At 22.1% G+C, this 19,662-nt stretch overlaps 1 protein-coding gene across 3 annotated transcripts; it reads right to left on the bottom strand.

The window, feature by feature from the left end:
• Positions 1-11,768: 11,768 nt before the first annotated feature.
• On the bottom strand, positions 11,769-14,920 carry LOC122511599. Of its 3 annotated transcripts, none has more exons than XM_043626954.1 (3): positions 14,898-14,920; positions 12,139-12,416; positions 11,769-11,959 (listed from the first exon to the last, which is right to left on the bottom strand). In XM_043626954.1, the coding sequence occupies exons 1-3, from the start codon at positions 14,902-14,904 to the stop codon at positions 11,837-11,839; spliced, it is 408 nt and encodes a 135-aa protein (XP_043482889.1). In that variant the 5' UTR covers positions 14,905-14,920; the 3' UTR covers positions 11,769-11,836. The 3 variants fall into 3 exon arrangements, with proteins under 3 accessions (XP_043482889.1, XP_043482891.1, XP_043482892.1); XM_043626956.1 differs by lacking the exon at positions 14,898-14,920 and adding an exon at positions 13,582-13,712; XM_043626957.1 differs by lacking the exon at positions 14,898-14,920 and adding an exon at positions 13,470-13,601.
• Positions 14,921-19,662: the final 4,742 nt, after the last annotated feature.

Raw genomic sequence — 19,662 nt, 5'->3', positions numbered from 1 at the left:
AGTAGTGTAAGATAGTTATAGTCAGACAAAAAAAATTAGAAATTAGAATTTTTTTTTGTTTGCCAAAATTTAAAAATTTTGAATTTGTTCTTTGACTTTTGGGATCAGTAACAAAAGAAGGTCATAATTCAAGCATGGCAAAAAAGTCGTTTTTTTAATTCTTACATCAGTAGTAAAAATAAGTTTTAGTCAGACAAAAAATTTAGTCTCTTAATTATTTTATTTTATTTCTTCCTCCTTTTTGTTTTTTTTAAATTTTTTTTATCTTTGCAGTTTATATGTTAAATCGGAGAAATGTCTTCAACATTGATTTTCTTCGTATATAGAGAGTATTTACTGAGCATTAAGTGAGCGGCATGAAATTTAGATAAGAATTTGCTTCCATGCTCAAGTGATTTATTTATCAGAAATTTTCAAAAGCTCCATGTTATTAATTATTTCATCGTTCATATCATTACGCTTTAACCTAGTTTCAAAAACTTATTTACGGTTCCTTTAAATCTCCAAAAATAAGACAATTTCGTATATCTATATTTTGAGAAGACTGTTAAAATATCAATAATAATCAACCATTACAAAGTTTATAAATGTTTTCAGTTTTATAATAATCATGTCACAATTGTTTAAATTTGTTAAATTTATTTTTTTATCTATTCAGGTATAATTAAAGTTGAGAATTATATATTTCACTTTAAGTAAAATTACAATTATAACTGCTACTTTAATTATTGATCAAATTTCTATTATAATCAGCACTTTGATTGCAATAATAAATTATAACTGCGACTTTTATTATAAATAAAATTCTAATTCTAATTCTAACTTAAATTGTAATTTTATTTGAAAACAATAATTTATTTTTTAAATATTTAAAATATTTAATTATTATTATTTTTCCGTAGGAATTAAAATTCTACAAAACATTCAAATTCAAACCTTTTTGAAATTTATATTATTGTAATTATTATAATTGAATGTTTCTTAAACTTTAATTCTTATAAAGAATTTTATAAGCAAATTTTTAAATAATTGAATTCTTTTGACGAATTTTAATAAAATTATATTTTAATATTTTAACATTTCCAGGGTTGTGATAGGTCAGGGAAATAAGGGAAAAGTCAGCGATTTTTATTAAAGTACTGGAAAAAATTGAATTTAGAAGAAGTAATTAAATTTTTCGTAGAAATTCAATTACCCAATGGGAAATGCCAGTGTAGTGCCGATGTTCACCACTGGCTTAGTACTCAGACGATTGTTCGGCGTAGTCTAGCCGAGCCTCGACAATTAGTGCTGGCGCAGTACAGAATTTTTGTTTCGCCAAAGCTTGGACAAGCCACGGCGGCAAGTGCTGGCTGAGTATAGAAAAATTGTTCACGACGCTCTTTGCCAACATTGCTTTTTTGACATAAACTTGAAAAAAATTATAAAAAAAGTTTATGAATGTTTATAAATATAAATTTATTCAAAAAATTAATATTTTACTTTTTGGTTGTTCATTTTTTATTCTTATTAAATTTAATAATAACAATTTAACACAATTGTCTAATTTTGTAAATAATAAATTATTTAAACAAATTAAAATTATAAACAAAATTTAAACTTTAATCTCAATAATAATTTGGTTCCTATTAAAATACTATTATACTTCTTACTATGAATAAAAAATTATTAAAAAATTACCACGTAATTTAAGAATTACGTAAAATGTTAAATGCAATAAATAAAATAATTTAATTTAATTATTAAAATTTAGTTTAACTTATTTTACTTCAATTTATTATTTCTAACGTATCCCTATTTTTTTCTCATCTTTGACTCAATAATTGTATGTCTGAATGATACTGAGATATTAATACTTTACTGTACACATGTGTCGTTAGCATAGTGGTTAGAGCGTTAGTCTGTTAGTCCGTAGGTCGTAGGTTCGATTCCCCTCGTCAGCAATTTTGTTTATTTTCATAGGTTTGCGATATTTCTAGATTCCAATCGTTAGGTACTAAAATATGAAAATCTAATGCACACTTACTGTAATTGTTTATTATTTAATTTTTAAATGTTATAAACAATTTTTTTCTACTTCATTTACTATATCCATTGTTAGTCTCCATCTTTAATACAATTTCTTTAAGAAGAGAAATATTTTATGAATAATAACTATTTATTAATATTATTTACCATTTTGTTGTTAAATTATTTATAATTATGAATTTACGACTAATTAATAGCAATACGGCATTTATTGCGGCAATATTCTCAGCCAGCACTGGTCCAGTGCTGCGCCAGCGCTGTCTGGCAGCACTGACAGACAGTACTTCGGCAGCGCCAGACGGCGTTATCATCCCAGTGCCATGCCAGTGCTGGCTCTCAGCCTTGCCGCCAGTGCTGCCAGTGCTGGCGCAGTACTACGCCAGTTGTAAATTTCCCATTGGGTATGTACAAAAATTTTTAAAAAATTCGATTTACAATTTCAATTATCTTTAAAAATAATAAAATTCTTCTCTAAAATTCAATTATTTAAAAAAAATGTAATAAAATTCTTGGAAAAATTTCAATTATTTAAAAAAAATGTAATAAAATTCTTGGCAAAATTTCAATTATATAAAAAAAATTTTCAATAGATTTGAATTATTTAAAAAAAGTGTTTATAAAATTTAAAGCAGACATTAAATTATTTTCATAATTAATAAAATCTAAATAATAGAATTCGTCATAGAATTTCAATTATTTTTAATACAATTTTAGCCGAATTCCTCGAAAAATATAATGATTCATGAAAATTTTATTTCATTAATTTAATTAATTTTTATTTAATTCGTCGAAAAAATTTAATTATTTAAAAATTTGTTGATAAAATGCTTTATGAGGATTTAATTTTGAAAAACATTTAAATAATTTAAATAATTGAATTCTCGTAGAATTTTGCAAATAAAAATTGATTTAAAAATGAATTTCAGTTAAAATTTTACATAATAATTGAATATTAAAAGGCTAATGCTTTTAGCATGAATTTTTAAAAATAATTGAATTTAGAATATTTTTGAAAATAATTACCTATATTTTTCATGGAATTCGATTAAAATTGTATTAAAAATAATTGCAATTCTGCGATGAGTTTTATTATTTATGAAAATAATTGAATTATTGAGAAGAAACTTATAAAAAATTTGTAAACATTTGAATTCTTGTGAAATTTTTATTATTTATGAAAATAATTAAATGTTTGCGTACACGTACAATTTTATTAAATTTGTTTTTAAATAATTGAATTTTTTTGGTAATTTTATTAAAATAGTAAATATTAAGAATCATTGAAATGAAGAAAATTTTATAAAAAATAAATGAAATTTTGACAAGAATTATATTAAAATTTTTTGAAAATAATTGAATTTTGAAGAATTTTTTATTTATAAAGATAATAATTGGGATTTTGTGGAGATTTTTTTGTAAATTTTGAACATAATTGAATTTTGTGATAAGAATTTTATTATTATTGAAAATAATTGAATTTCTGCAATTATTTGTAACTTCTTCAAAATTCAATTTTTTTTTTAGTATTTTTAACTTAAATTCTTCTTTGAATCCATTATTTTTAATAATTAGTTATATATTGACAAATTTAATTAATTTTAGAAAATTTTGAATTATTAAAATTTAGCAAAAATCTAAGTTCATTAAAATTATTTCTAATTTATTATAAATAAAATTCTAATTCTAATTCTAACTTAAATTGTAATCTTTACTGTAATTCTAAACAGTAATTGTAATTATAATTTTAATTCTAATATTTATTGTGTATTTGTAATTGAAATTATAATTATATTTGTAATTCTAAATTGTAATTGTAAGTAGAATATTAACAATTTAAGTAGGAATTAATTATTGTAATTAAAATTGTTAATAGTAATTGTAACAAAAAAAATTATTGTAATTACAATAGTAAATTGAAATTTTAATTGTATTCAGAAATAGTTATTGTAATTGTAATAGTAAATAAGGAAACGAATTGTAATTATAATTGAAAATAGTAATTTTACTTGTAAATTGTAATTATTATTGTAAAAAGAAATAGTAATTGTAATTTATTGAAAATTGTAATTAAAATTTACATTAAAAATAATAATTATAATTTTATTATACATTGTCATTGTAATTGCAAATTAAAATTGTAAGTATAACATTTGTAAGAACTTATTGTAATTGTAATGTTAATGTTAATTGTAATTATAAATTGTAATTAAAATACTTGTAAAAAACAATTGTAATAATGATTGTAATTAGAATACTTGTAAGAAATAATTGTAATCGTAATTAGAAATAGTAATTGGAATTATAAATAGTAATTGTAATTAGAAATAGTAATTATAATTAGAAATATTAATTGTAATTAGAAATATTAATTGTAATTAGAAATAGTAATTGTAATTAGAAATAGTAATTTTAATTCTAACAGTAATTATAATTGTAAACAATAATTACAATTGTATAGCTCACTATTTGTTTACTTCCTAAAAAACTGCACATTAGCAGAAAGTTACATGTATAAACAGTTACACAACTCTCGAGTCAGAAATAATTTACAAATTCCAACATTAATTGAAATCAAATGCTTATTGTAAAATCAATGAAACGGAGACAGTATATATTGAGAGTGGAACTTGGAAATGAATTTTCACGTCTTGCAAGTCTTATCGCTGCACAGCCAGACCAGTCTTTGCGTTCATCTCTCTCTACATGGAGTGGGTAGGGCGATTGAGTTCTGGTATAGAGGAAACGCATACATTGAAATTCTTACACGTTGATATGTTTACACACATGTCTATCCTGCACGTTTATATATAGATATATGTATGTGTGTACACTTACAGTGTGGGGTAGTTGATTTGCGAGCGTCCAGCATCCATAGATCGACCCACCCGATGGCATCGACTCCCCAGAGCCAGTCCTTTCTGCCTTCCTATCCCATCAGCGAGAATGTATGTAGTCGACGAACACACACATGAGGGACGAGCGCGGGTGTTGCAGTCTATACTCGTGGAAGTGCAGGGCGAGAGGGGGAGGGAGGGGGGGAGCCGATAAGCGTGTAACCTAATTCCAACGATCTGATGTGATCTCTACCTAATGGTATCTAAGCCTACAGAATTTTACATAATCTTCATTGAGCTTATTTTTATTCACTGAAAAGCAAGATTTCTGTTGTCAATATCTATATATATAATAATAGTTCAGTTTTGGTCAGACACTGAAAATTTAGAATTTTTAGAAAAATTTAGGTATTAAATACAAAAATCAGGAGTATAAAATAGTTTTAGTCAGACAGAAGTCAGGCAAAAAGTTTAGCAATAAATAAAATAATCAGTAGTAAAAATAGTTTTAGTCGGACAGAAAAAAATACAGAAATCTAGACAAAATTAACAAGAATAATAAAAAAATCAGTAGTATAAAATAGTTTTAGTCAGACCAAAAATACTGTAGTCTACACAAAATTTATGTATGAAAATCAAAAGATTAGTAGTTTAAGACAGTTTTAGTCAGACAAAAAAAAATACAGAAATCAAGACAAAATTTACGAAATCAAAAAATCAGTAGTATAAAATAGTTTTAGTCAGACCAAAAATACTGTAATCTCATCAAAATTTAGATGGTAAATCCAAAAAATCAGTAATATAAAATAGTTTTAGTCAGAAAGAAGAAAATACAGAAATCTCGACAAAATTTACAGAATGATAAAATCAGTAGTATAAAATAGTTTTAGTCAGACTATAAACATACTGAAAACAAGAAAAAATTTACTAAATAAAAAAATCAGTGGTATAAAATGATTTCAGTCAGATTAAGAATACAGAAAACTAGAAAAAATTTTAAAAAATCATCTAGGAAAAATTTATCAATTATACAAAAATTAGTAGTATAAAATAGTTTTAGTCAGACAACAAAAAACAGAAATCTAGACGAAATTTACAAAATGAAAAAAATGAGTGGTATAAAATAGTTTTAGTCAAACCAAAAATACTGAAATCTAGACAGAATTTGACAAAATTAAAAAATCAGTAGTATAAAATAGTTTTAATCAGACCGAAAAATTCAGATATTTTAAAAATGAAAATATTTTCAAAATTTTAATAAAATTTCTAAAATGTTTTCAATAATAAAAAAAAAATGTAGTAAAATGCGTTGCAAGAATTCAATTATATTCACAAATAATACAATTCTTTACAGGATTTCAATTATTAAAAAAAAAAATTTAATAAAAATTCGTTGCAAGAATTCAACTATTTTCAATAAATAATAAAATTCTTCACAAGACTACAATTATTTTTAAAAAATATGATAAAAATTCTTTAGAAGAATTCAATAATTTCTCCTAAATAATAAAATTCTTCACAGGATTTCAATTATTTATAATATAATTTTAAATAAATTCTTGGAAAAATGTAGGTAATTATTTTCAAATATATTCAAATTTCAACTATTTTTGAAAATTAACGCTAAAAGCATTAGCTTTAAATATTCAATGATTATGTAAAATTTTAACTGAAATTCATTTTTAAATCAATTTTTATTAGAAAATTCTACGAGAATTCAATTATTTAAATACAAAAATAATTAATTTATTGAATAAATTAATTGTTTTTTAAAATTGAATCCTCATAAAGCATTTTATCATATGAAATTTTTAAATTATTGAATTTTTTGAACGAATATTAATAAAATTTTCATGAATAATTATATTTTTCGAGGAATTTGGTTAAAATTGTATTAAAAATAATTTAAATTCTATGATGAATTTTATTATTCATGAAAATAATTGAATCTCGATAAAAGATTTTATTATTTATGAAGATAATTTAATGTTTTCTATAACTTTTATCAACACTTTTTTTAAATAATTGAAATCTATTGAAAAATTCTATTATAACCTAGTAAATATTGAAAATGATTAAATTGAGAAAATTTTTTGAAAATAACTGAAATTGTGACAAGAATCTTATTAAAATTTTTGTAAATAATTGGTTTTTGCAGAAGAATTTTATTATTTTTAAAGATAATAGAAATTGTGAATCGAATTTTAAAAATGTTTGAACATTAATTAATTAATTTATTTATTTATTAAATTAATTTATTATTTAAATTAATTTATTAATTAACATTAATTTCTTTAATTTTCTTTACCTATGACATAACCCTGGAATTATTAAAATATTATTTTAAAATAAAAAACTTGCAGAATTTAAATAAAAACTCCACGGAAATTCCAATTTCATGCAATTTTTGAAAAGCAGTAGTAGAAACTATTTTTATTCAGACAAAATAAAATGCAGAAATTTAGCAAGAATTTACCAAATATTTACTAAATAATAAAAACAGTAGTATAAAATACTTTTGGGCGGACTAAAAATAGTGAAATCTGGACAGAAATAAAAAAATCAGTAGTTTAAAATTGTTTTAGTCAGACAAAAACATAATTAAAATCTAGACATATTTTATTAAATAAAAATATAAGTAGTATAAAATAGTTTTAGTCAGGCAAAAAAATCTTGAGTCGTTATAAGACAAACTTTACTAAATTTAAAAAACACTATTTTTAAAAAACAGTATTTTTAAATAGTTTTGACAACAAAAAAAAAACCAGGCAATTTTAATAAAATTTACTAAATCGTAAAATCAGTAGTGTAAGATAATTATAGTCAGTCATAGAAAATTTAGAATTCTAAGCGAAAATTAGGTACTGAATTCAAAAAATCAGTAAAATAAAATTGTTTCAATTAGTCAATAATTAAAAATACAAAAATCTAGAAAAAATTGACTAAATAAAAAAAGCAGTAGTATAAAAAAGTTTTCGTCAGACAGAAGATAATGCAGAATTCTAGCCAAAATTTGACATATAAAAAATAAGTAGTATAAAATAGTTTTAGTCAGACAAAAAATAGTTAAATCTTGACAAAAATAAAAAAAATCAGTAGTGTAAGATAGTTATAGTCAGACGAAAAATAATGGAAATCTAGAAATAATTTATTAAATCAAAAAAATGAGTAGTGTAAAATAGTTTTAGTCAGACCAAAAATATACTGAAAACTAGACTAATTTTACAAGAATGAAAAATCAGTAGTGTAAGATAGTTATAGTCAGACAAAAAAATACAGAAATCCAGACAAAATGTACTAAATCAGAAAATGGGTAGTATAAAATATTTTTAGTCAGACAAAACTATCTTGAGTTTTAGGAAAGATTCACAAAATATAAAAATCAGTAATTATAAATAGTTTTGGTCAAAAAAAAAAAGAATCTAAAAACTTTAGACTAAATTTACTAAATCAAAAAATCAGTAGTATAAAATAGTTCGAGTCGGACTAAAGAAATAATTCTCTAATTTATTTTTTCATTATAAAAGCAAAAAATTTCATTCGATCTGTTATAGTGTAATTGCATATATTTATATATAGAAGCGCGATATCACAGATGTAATATATGAATTTCGGAAAAGGAAATAATGGGATAGATTTAAACAACAGCTCGAGAAATGGAAAATGAGCCATCAAAAACAATATAACGGTTAAATGCCTTCAGTCAAGGCCTTTTGAGAGAAAAGCAAAAACGGTTTTGCGACTTCAATCTGATTTCGAAAGACAAACATATGTACGAGGGGAAAAAGGAAAATTAGAATCAAGAGACGACGCGGCGGTAAAATGAAAATTAAAAAAACGACAACTCATTTCAAGTACATTAATAAATAAGTAAAAAAGAATAAATAAAAAATTTAAAAAATGAATAATAAATAAATGAAAATAGATAAAAAATAAATAAAAAATAAATAAATAAAAAAGAAAAGAAAGAAAAAAAGTACATATAGTCGAAAGCGAATATATATTTGCAAATTACATGTGTATAACTAACAAATTTTCCCCTATTTAATCTAAATACGTACAAAACTGATTACTTTGTTTTACTTTTTCTACAAACATTATGTCTCCAAGTGTGTAATTTAATAATTAGTTGTCGAGTTCAGTTTAGAATTCGTTATTTGTCGTTAGAATTTAGTTGCACTCTAGTTTTCATTTTCTCAGTGTTTGACAGTCACAACCAAATTTTCCAACAATTTTTTTCCATTTGTAGAAAAGTTTTTAGTTTCTTTTTTTTTCTTTCTAATATTAAAATGAATAATTTAAATCTTGAAAAAAAAATAAATTTTGTTTTTCATTTTCAAAAAATAATCACGGATATAATAATAATAATAATAATAATAATAATAATAATAATTTTCTCTATTGAAATGAAAATAAAAATTTGTCACTATTTTGAAAACTTATTGTTTATCTTTAAGTTAGAGCGTTATATTAAAGCATTGAACTTTGAAGATCTCTGTTTTGGGTTCATCGTTATTGTCCGATTGTCCTGAACGATAAAGTTTATTGCGGAAATTCTAATTAGAATAACCCTTCCTCGTGAAATCCCATCCAAAACATCTCTTTAACAAAATCACAAATATCCTTCAACGACAGTTGTTTCTTTAATTGTTGTTTTTGCAAAAATTTATTATCTACCATAAAACAAAATTCGGCATAAGGAGAAAAATAAATTTACAATAGGGACAAAATAGATTTTTTTTCCCCCTAAAACCAAATGAAAAAAGAAAATTTCTTAGTAAAAATTTTGAGAACCAAGTTTGGAATTTTATTTCGTTTTATCATTTTTTTCGTTAAAAAGTTTACTAATTTAAATTAGTGACTGACTTTTTGCTTTTGAATTCGTAAATTTTACCAATAAATAGTAATTTCTACTAATTTAGTAGTAAAATTTATTAAATTAAAAAACAAAAAAGTCGGTCACTAATTGAAATTAGTGAACATTTTTTATTAATTCATATTTAGAGAGTTATTTCTAAAAATCAGTAGTATAAAATAGTTTTAATCGGACAAAAGAAAATACAAAAATCTAGACAAAATTTACAAAATGAAAAAAATCAATAGTATAAAATAGTCTTAGTTTTAAGAATTTTAAGAAATTTATTTACTAAATAAATAAATTAGTAGTAAAAAGTTGTTTTAGTCAGACAAAATACAAAAATACTGAAATAAAGACAAAAATTGACGAAAATAAAAAAATAAGTAGTGTAAGATAGTTATAGTCAGACGAAAAAATATAAAAGTCTAGACAAAATTTATTAAATTAAAAAATTAGAATACAAAAATCAGTGGTGTAAAATAGTTTTAGTCAGACCAAGAATACAGAAAAATAGACAAAATTTAAAAAAACCAAAAAATCAGTAGTGTAACGCAGTTTTAGTTAGACAAAGAAAATATCGATTTCTTATCAAAATTTAGGTGCTAAATGCAAAAAATCAGTGGTATAAAAAAAATTTTTTTTTGTTTTAATCAGAAAAAAGAATATACAGAAATCTAGCAAAAGTTTAGCAAATAAAAAATCAGTAGTTAAAAATAGTTTTAGTCAGACCAAAAATACTGTAATCTAGACAAAATTTATGTACAAAAATAAAGAAATTAGTAGTTTAAGACAGTTTTAGTCAGACAAAAAAAATACAGAAATCTAGACAAAATTTACGAAATCAAAAAATCAGTAGTATAAAATAGTTTTAGTCAGACAAAAAATATACAGAAATCTAGCAAAAGTATATCAAATAAAAAATCAGTAGTATAAAATAGTTATAGTCAGACCAAAAATACTGAAATCTACGGAAAATTTACAAAAATTAAAAAATCATTAGTCTAAGTTAGTTTTTGTCAGGCAGTGAAATTTTAGTATTCTAAGCAAAATTTAGGTACAATTTTTGAAAAGCAATTGTAGAAAATAGTTTTAGTCAGACTAAAAATAGTGAAATCTAGACAGAAATAAAAAAATCAGTAGTATAAACTCGTTTTAGTCAGACCAAAAAAATATATAGAAATCTAGACAAATTTTAGAAACTGATAAAATCAGTGGTATAAAATAGTTTTAGTCAGACCAAAAATACTGAAATCTAGAAAAAATTTACAATAATAAGAAAATCAGTAGTAAAAATATAATTCGCGTTTGTCCTTGTCGTTAAGGCACGTAAAATAGAGAATGGAACTTAGGGTCAGTGGTTCGATCCCCAACGCGTGAGAATAAAAAAAAATAATTTTAATAGAAATAAAAATACTAGTAGTAAAAATAGAAAAAAAAATTAAATAATTAATTCTGAGAAAATTAAAATAAAAAAATTATTTTTTAAAACAATAAAATTGTATAAAGAGCGGAAAAAAGAAAATTTACACAGAAAATGTTCCCATTCGATGTTTCTGCTTGTAAATTATTTGCGGTAATTAATCAAAAATACACATGAAAATCGATTGTATGTGTAAACTTAACATAAAGCTCTTTACTTCATGTGAAGCGTTCACAAGAGAGAAATGTATGTTGTATGTGTGTATGTATGTATGTATAGAGTACGACGCGCGGGGTCCATGCCACGGAACCATTCGGAGAATGTGCTCGGTCGGAACGAGGCGGACAGGATTCGGACGCTATTACCGCAGTCATTGTCCAGCGGAAATCATTAAACTAAAATCTAACTACAAGAGCTAATATAGCAAGCCTGCTGCCTGTATTCGGAAAGCTTTCATGCCAACCGCAATTGCTTTCGATTTATGATTCCACGATTGTGAACGGAGCCGTAAAAGGACAATTGTCTAACATCGCATTTTTTTGTTTTGAAAGAAATTTTTTTTCTATTTTTCCATTTTTTTCCGGGGGAAGAAATTATTTACTTTTAATTAGTGAAATTAAAATTATTATTTTACTTTTATGTTATTTATTGGAAAATTTCTGGTTTTATTTTTAAATATAAATTTTTTTCTGAATTTTAATAATTTGTTTCAGGTGTTGTTTCTGGAGGTTTTGGTACTAGCCAAGCGGGTAGACAACGTTTGATAATTCTTCCACATCTGAGATTTCGGCAGCATTCACGCTCGTTATTTTTACCGCACTGAAATTTGAATCCGGAAAAATTTTTTTTTAAATTAATTTTATTTTTCAAACAATACTTGAGTCAATAAATATCGAATGAAAAAAAATATTAAATATTGAACAACTGAAAATTACTATTTTTTTGATTCTATTTTTAGGAAAAAAGATATGACTTTAAAAATTAAAAATTCTACTCACGCTTCTTAAGGGACGAATACATTTTCCAGATTCCTCGTCTAATTCAATATTATTGTAGACATCCAAATAAACATCTCGGGAAATTAACATTTTTGGATAACCGAGAAATGCATTGGCTTCTAGATTTAAAATTTCCTGCAGGCCATCACTTTCAATGATGTCTTCTTGACTTAAAAATTCCTCCGAATCATCATTTTCAGCGTTGACAATATTTGCCATCAAAATTGTCACGCAGAGTGTAAGGAAAATTTTTTTCATTTTCACTACGAATTCTGTATCTAAAAATAAAAATAACAAACGTAGAAAAAAATTGAAATGGAAAAAAAGTACAAAAATAATGAAAAGTAAAAAAATAAAATTAAACTGAATGAAAGTAAAGAAAATAAAAAGTAAAAACGACGAAAATAAAAAGTAGAAATAAAAAAAATTGAAATATAGAAAATAAAAACTAAAAAGTAGAAAAAAAAGAAAATAAAAAGTAAAAATGAAAAAAATAAAAAAATTGAATGTAAAAATGTACAAAATAAAAAGTTTTATTTGTATTTAAAATAAAAAAGAATGAAATTTAATTTAATTTTTCTTTACATTGTAAAAAAATCATTAAATTAAAACACAATTAGACATCAATGGTAGAAATAAAAAGTAAAAATAAAGAAAGTAGAAAGTAAAAATAAAAAAAATAAAAAGTAGAAATAAAAAAATAGAAAGTAAGAATATACAAAATAAAGAAAATAAAAATAAAGAAAGTAGAATGTAAAAATGAAAAAAAAATAAAAAGTAGAAATAAAAAAATAGAAAGTAAAAATAAAGAAAATAAAAAGTAGAAATAAAGAAAATAAAAAGTAAAAATAAAGAAACTAAAAAGTAAAAGTAAAGAAAATAAGAAGTAAAAATGAAAAAAAATAAAAAGTAGAAATAAAAAATAAAAAGTAAAAATAAAGAAACTAAAAAGTAAAAGTAAAGAAAATAAAAAGTAAAAATGAAAAGAATAAAAAGTAGAAATAAAAAAATAAAAAGTAAAAATAAAGAAACTAAAAAATGAAAATGAAGAGAATAAAAAGTAGAGATAAAAAAATAAAAAGTAAAAATAAAGAAACTAAAAAATAAAAAATGAATAATAAATAAACTTAGAAAAAATATTAAAATTAGTTAAAAATAAATTAAATTAAACTGAATAGAAATAAAAATAAATAAAAGTAAATAAAAACGAATAGAATAAAAAATAAAAGTATAACTTACATAAAATAAAATACAAGTAAATAAATTATAAACAATAACCAGTTTATATGATTAAATTATATAAATAAACAAATAAGTAAATAAATAATTACATTATAAATTCACATGTAAACTAAAGGATAAAATATAAAATAAATGATTTCTCTATCGTATTTTTTTACGAAAACGAAATTATTTCGATAATTGAAAATTAGACACATTTACCTTTTTATAAATCAATAGATTTCGATAAACTGAACTCTATTTTGAAAAGATAAAGGTATTTATACTGATTTTTGAGAAATGATAAAAGATAAATGATATGCGGGCGTTAGAATAAATGTGTGTTCATATATATATTTATTTTACATTTTCAATGTTGGCAACTATCACTGTTTGAAGAATCTAATTAAATTTACAAAGAACACTATGCGACCAACTAAATCTTAAAATTCAATCAATCCAACATTATCTATTGATATTATATCCAAAAAAAAAAAAATAATATTTATACTCCTCTCACAATATGAGCAAAGGTTAAAAATCAATTATTTCGTCGTAGAAAATTGTTTGGCTGTATATTTTTTTTTATATTCGAAAAATTATTTATATTTTTTCCCAGTTTAAATAGAAAATTGTTTTTATATTAATTTTTTATTTTTACTACCATTTATTAAAAGTACTTCATACTCTCTAAATTTGAATTAATAAAAAAGTTTACTAATTTAAATTAGTGATTGACATTGCTTTTGAAAATAAATTTTCTTTATAGTAAATTTTACTTATAGTAACATTTTCTTTATAGTAAATTTTACTTATAGTAACATTTTCTTTATAGTAAATTTTACTTGTAGTAACATTTTTTATAGTAAATTTTACTTATAGTAACATATTTTATAGTAAATTTTATTTATAGTAAAATTTTTTTTTATGGTAAATTTTACTTACAGAAAAATTTTTATTTCATAGTAAATTTTATTTATAAATTAGAAACGTCTATTTATTAGTTAAATTTACTAATTCAAAAACAAAAAATCAATCACTATTTCAAATTTGCTTTTATTCCAAATTATATATTTCATTTGCAAATAAATTATTTCAAAAGCAGTAAAAAAAAATTTCTATTAAAAAATTAGAAAAAAAAAATATTTCTAAGTAAAAATTTTGAAAGAAACTGTCCTTAGATTGTAAAAAAATATATTTTACTAATTTTTATATTATTTTAAATTTTTTACCAAAAAACAAAAAAAAATTATGTTTTTCTCGGTAAAATAAATAGAAAAATAAAAAAATATATTAACAAATAGAAATTATTCTAACATTTTGTTTAGCAAGAAAAAAATGTTCACGTAGTAAAAAAAAAAATTTCATGAATATTCATTTATAAATTCTGCGGTGTTTTTAAAGGTCTCTTGAGAGAGAGAGAGGGGTCCCTTTAAAAAGTCTCAGCGGCAGCAACGTCTTCGTTACGGTGTTGATGCTAACGTATTTCAAAATACGGTTTATCATTAAAAGCCCCCCTACAGGTGCTATTTTCTTACGAAACATGTGTGGCCCTCTATGCCCCGTGCGGTGCGTCTTTCACGCTCCATGAACTTTCTTAACGATCCGACACATGCGACGAATAAAATTTACTCACTGACCGTTTTTTTTTTTTTTCTTTTTTTTTTTGCTTTATCTTATAAAGATATGTAGCCAAACTTCCTTTACACAATGACTAATAAATTTACTGACAATTTCAAGTACGTTACACAATTTTCATGTAAATAAAAATTTTGTCAACTTATTCGAAAATAAAAATTATTTTTCACGATTTTTTATTTATTTATTTAATTTATTTTTTATTATTATAATTTGTTTTCCTTTTTTTATATATTTATTTTTACTTATTTAAGTTTATTTATTTAATCATTATTTATTTTTATTTATTTAATTATTATTATTTATTTAAATTATAGAATTTTAATTGTTATTAAATTAATCTGAACAATTATAATCAACAATAATTACAAATAATTATTATTATTTCCATGAATTATTATTATTATTTTTCAATAATCGTTAATAAGTTGTTTATTAATTAACAATTATTATTATTATTATTATTATTATTATTATTATTATTATTATTATTGATTATTAATTACATATTATTATTAATTATTTCGTTGTTTATTAAAAATACGTCATGATAATGTGACACTATAACTATTTTTTATTATTTAAATATTTACTTCTTACTTTTTAATATTTATTATTTATTATGCAGTATTTATTATTTATTTACTTTATTATCATTATTATATTTATTTACGATTTTTATTTATATTTGTATAATTATTTTTTATTTATTATATTTTTGCACTATTAACCGCCTGAATTTGTTATAATAATATTAATAATAATAATAGGTAATAATAATAAGAATAATAATAGTAACAAAAATATTAATAATATTAATAATAAGAATGATAAGAATAAATAATAATAAGAATAATAATAGTAACAAAAATATTAATAATATTAATTAATAAGAATGATAAGAATAAATAATAATAAAAATAATAATACACTGAAAAAAAAATTATTTGTTTGAAGTAAAGATTATTTTTTATTTGATAATAGACAAGTAATTGATTTTTGATTATTGATGTAAATGATAAATTTAGTAATCGCAGTAAATTTCTCCGCAGGGGAAAATGTTTTCAATCTTATTGACATAGCAATAAATTAAATTAAAAATTGAAATATATTTAATATTTAATTTGTATTATAATAATCGTCTCAAAAGTAACATGTGTTTGAAAATTTTTTCACACTACTTGAGACATGTGTCGATATTTTTTCAAGAAGGTTCATTAAAATCCACTGGACCTTAGTGTATTGCTGCATTTATGACGAATCATCCGGAACGGTTATCTACGATAGTCTATTTATGAGTAGAGCCAGTCTATTAACGAGCTCGTGCTCAAAACGATGAGGGATTGTATCCTTCGAAAATTGATTCTAGGTCCACGTGCTTTCTCTCTCTCTCTTTCTCTTTCTCTCTTTCTCTCTAAAAACACCCACAAACCATCTGGCGAAGATGCTCTTCACTTTATCCACCATTGTACTTTCCTCTTTAATAAAAAAAAACAAATAAAAACCGTTTTTCTTCTTCTTCTTTTTTTTCTAATCGTAACGGAAATTTTCAACAAGTTTCATCCCCTTACAAATCTTTTGATTTTTTATTTATTTATTTATTCATAAAATTTACCGACTGTTACATATTATTATTATTAATATTTTAATTATTTTTTTATGTTCTTTTAATATTTTTATGTTTTTGTTATTTTGTATTTTTTTGTATTGCTTGTTTGTTACTATTATTATTAAAATTTCCATTATTTATTTTATGTTATTTTATTATTATTTTATAATTATTTTCATGTTTTTTGTTATTTTGCATATTTTTTGTTTTATTTATTTGTTATTATTATATATTTATTTATTCATTCATACAAGTTAACATCTGTTACTATCACTATTATTATTATATTTATTTATTTACTTTACTTCTTTTCTATTTATTTTCTTCACTTTTTATTTCTTCTTAATTGAATTGTTTCAAAGGATTTATTAAAAGTTTAGAAAATAATTTAATTTTTGCAAAGAATTTTATTATTTACAAATATAATTAAATTTTTTCGAAGAATTTATTAAAATTTTTTAAAATAATTTAATTTTTGCAAAGAATTTTACTATTTACAAATATAATTGATTTTTTTAAAATTCTTTTGATAAATTTTATAACGAATTAAAAAAAAAATTGAATTTTGTCGTGAAATATATTTGAAAATAATTGAATTTTTTCAAACAATTTTACTATTTATAAATATAATTGAATTTTTTCGAAGAATTTATAAAAAATTTAGAAAACAATTCAATTTTTTTGGTATATTTTATATCGAATTAAGAAAATAATTGAATTCTCTTGAAAAATTTTATAACGAATTAAAAAAAAAATTTAATTCTGTCGTGGAATTTTTGTTGTTGAAAATATTAGAATTTTTGGCCAAAAATTTGACCTTTTTTAAAGAATAATTTCAATTCCTACGTTATTATTTATGAAAATAATTGAATTCCTACGAAGGATTTTATTAAAATTTTTAAAATTAATAAAGAAGAATAATTAATTAGTAAACTAGTTGATAATTGAATTTTTTTAAACTTGGAATTTGAAATTATTCGAAAATTCATATTTGAAAATTAAAAAATTTGTTTAAGTTGTACAATAATAATAAATTGAATATCACTTTTTATATCATTTGCTAGTTAATAGTAATTGTTAATTATTTAATATAACTAATAATATAACTAATATAAACTAATATAACTAATTTAAAAAATAAATTTTGTAAATATCATCAATAGAATATATCTTAGAGTTGAACTTGAAGGAATGGATATGAGATTCTTGGGAGAATGGAATATATACAGGAGAACAAGATCTCAATCAAGATAAAGTTCGAGTGGCCACGAAATGGCAGTATCTTAGTACCATGTTATCGGAAGGGGGCAATCTTCATCCTCAATAACCTTTTGGTTCCACGGACATTCCTGGTTTAACGAATTTCTCTATCTCGCGACTCACACCGTAACTTTATTACACCCTTAAGATTTCCAATTAAATTTCCCAACAATCATCACTCTTATTCATTTCGTATTATCATTCTGGACAACAAAAAATCCCCCCCCCCCCGCATTCTCATTCGAAATTTCGATTTTAATTAATTAAATTATTAAATTTTAATTAATTTATTACTAACTTATTATTATTTTTTTTTTGTTAAAAAAATTTACTGCAAATTGTTCACAATTTAAAAAAAAAATTTTTTTAATTTCACAAATGAAATTGAAATACGAAAGAAATTCTAATGTGTAAGTTTTCAATTAAGACAATGAGTAAATTTTGATGTGCATAATATTGACATATACGGATTGATATGCGATATAATAAACATATATATATATATATATATATATATATATATATATATATATATATATATATATATATATATAAAACGACTACATATGCGCCTGATTTATTGTGACGGTGTTCCGTTGTCGGTGGTAATTTTATCTCCATCAACCGTTTTTCCAGGAAATCGAAACCGAATGGGAGGTATTAATATCTCATTGTCCGCTCGCGTGTCGCCGACACTTTTCCCGCTTGCGTCGGGACTTTTCATCGATTTATATCCCTCTTCTTTTTTTTCCCCATTTTTTTTTTTGTTCATATTTTTTTTTCTCATTTCTTGTTTTTTTTTGTGCCCACGGATTAAAGTGAGTACCCACAGTGACCGCATCGTGCTTAAACATACTCCACGTACCAAATGCGGTATTGCGCCTCTACCACTTAAAAAAAAAAAAAAAAAAAACTGTCCCGAAATATTGCAGTTTATTCATATAACACACAAATTAAAATTTTTCGATACTATTTCTATCTTTTTTTTTTTTTAATTTCCCTTGAATAACAAACTGTTGACTGAATTTATTTTTTAATTGATCCAAAAGAATGATGTTAAAATAAAATTCACCAGCGGATAAATAGAAGTAAATTTATTTATTTTTTTTTATCAAGTTTATGGAATTTTTGTAATTGATGAATTTATAAATTCTTTTTTAAATCCATTTAGGATAAATTCACTTTTTACCTTTCTAGGTGTTTTATTAAATAATTACCCGATTTTAAAAATAATTTATAATAATTTTAAAATAATTTTAAAATAATTTTAAAAAATTAAAAATTAAAAATTAAAAATTAAAAATTAAAAATAACTAAGAAAACGAAGAATAAGATAAATATAAAAATAATTCAATGAATTTTATTTTTAATACGAAAAGATTCTTAATTAAATCACTTCTATTATTCAAATAAATTCAGAGCTGACTTATACTTTTATTTCAAAGATATCAAGTGACTTTTTCTCTCAAGATATGTCACACACTGTAGGATTAATTAAGTTATTAAAATATATATTTTCAATTTAATATTCATGACATAAGAATTGTATGACGTGAAAATCTTGATGAAATTCGTCAAGTGAGAAGAATATTTCTTCATTTATTTTTTTAAATGAAATTCTATTAAGAAATTTATTCTTTAAAATAAATCTTAAATAGTCATTTACCTTACTCACATTCTTTGACAATTTTCAAATCCATTTGTTTAAAATATTCAATTTTACGGAAATTTCAATTATTCGTAAATTCTTCAATTAACCAGATATTAGAAAATAAAAACTTCAAATATACTATAAA

This window comes from Leptopilina heterotoma, unplaced genomic scaffold (assembly GCF_015476425.1).
Source record: "Leptopilina heterotoma isolate Lh14 unplaced genomic scaffold, ASM1547642v1 Lhet_88, whole genome shotgun sequence".
Taxonomy (NCBI): Eukaryota; Metazoa; Arthropoda; class Insecta; order Hymenoptera; family Figitidae; genus Leptopilina; species Leptopilina heterotoma.
This window is presented reverse-complemented; position numbering and strand designations above follow the sequence as displayed.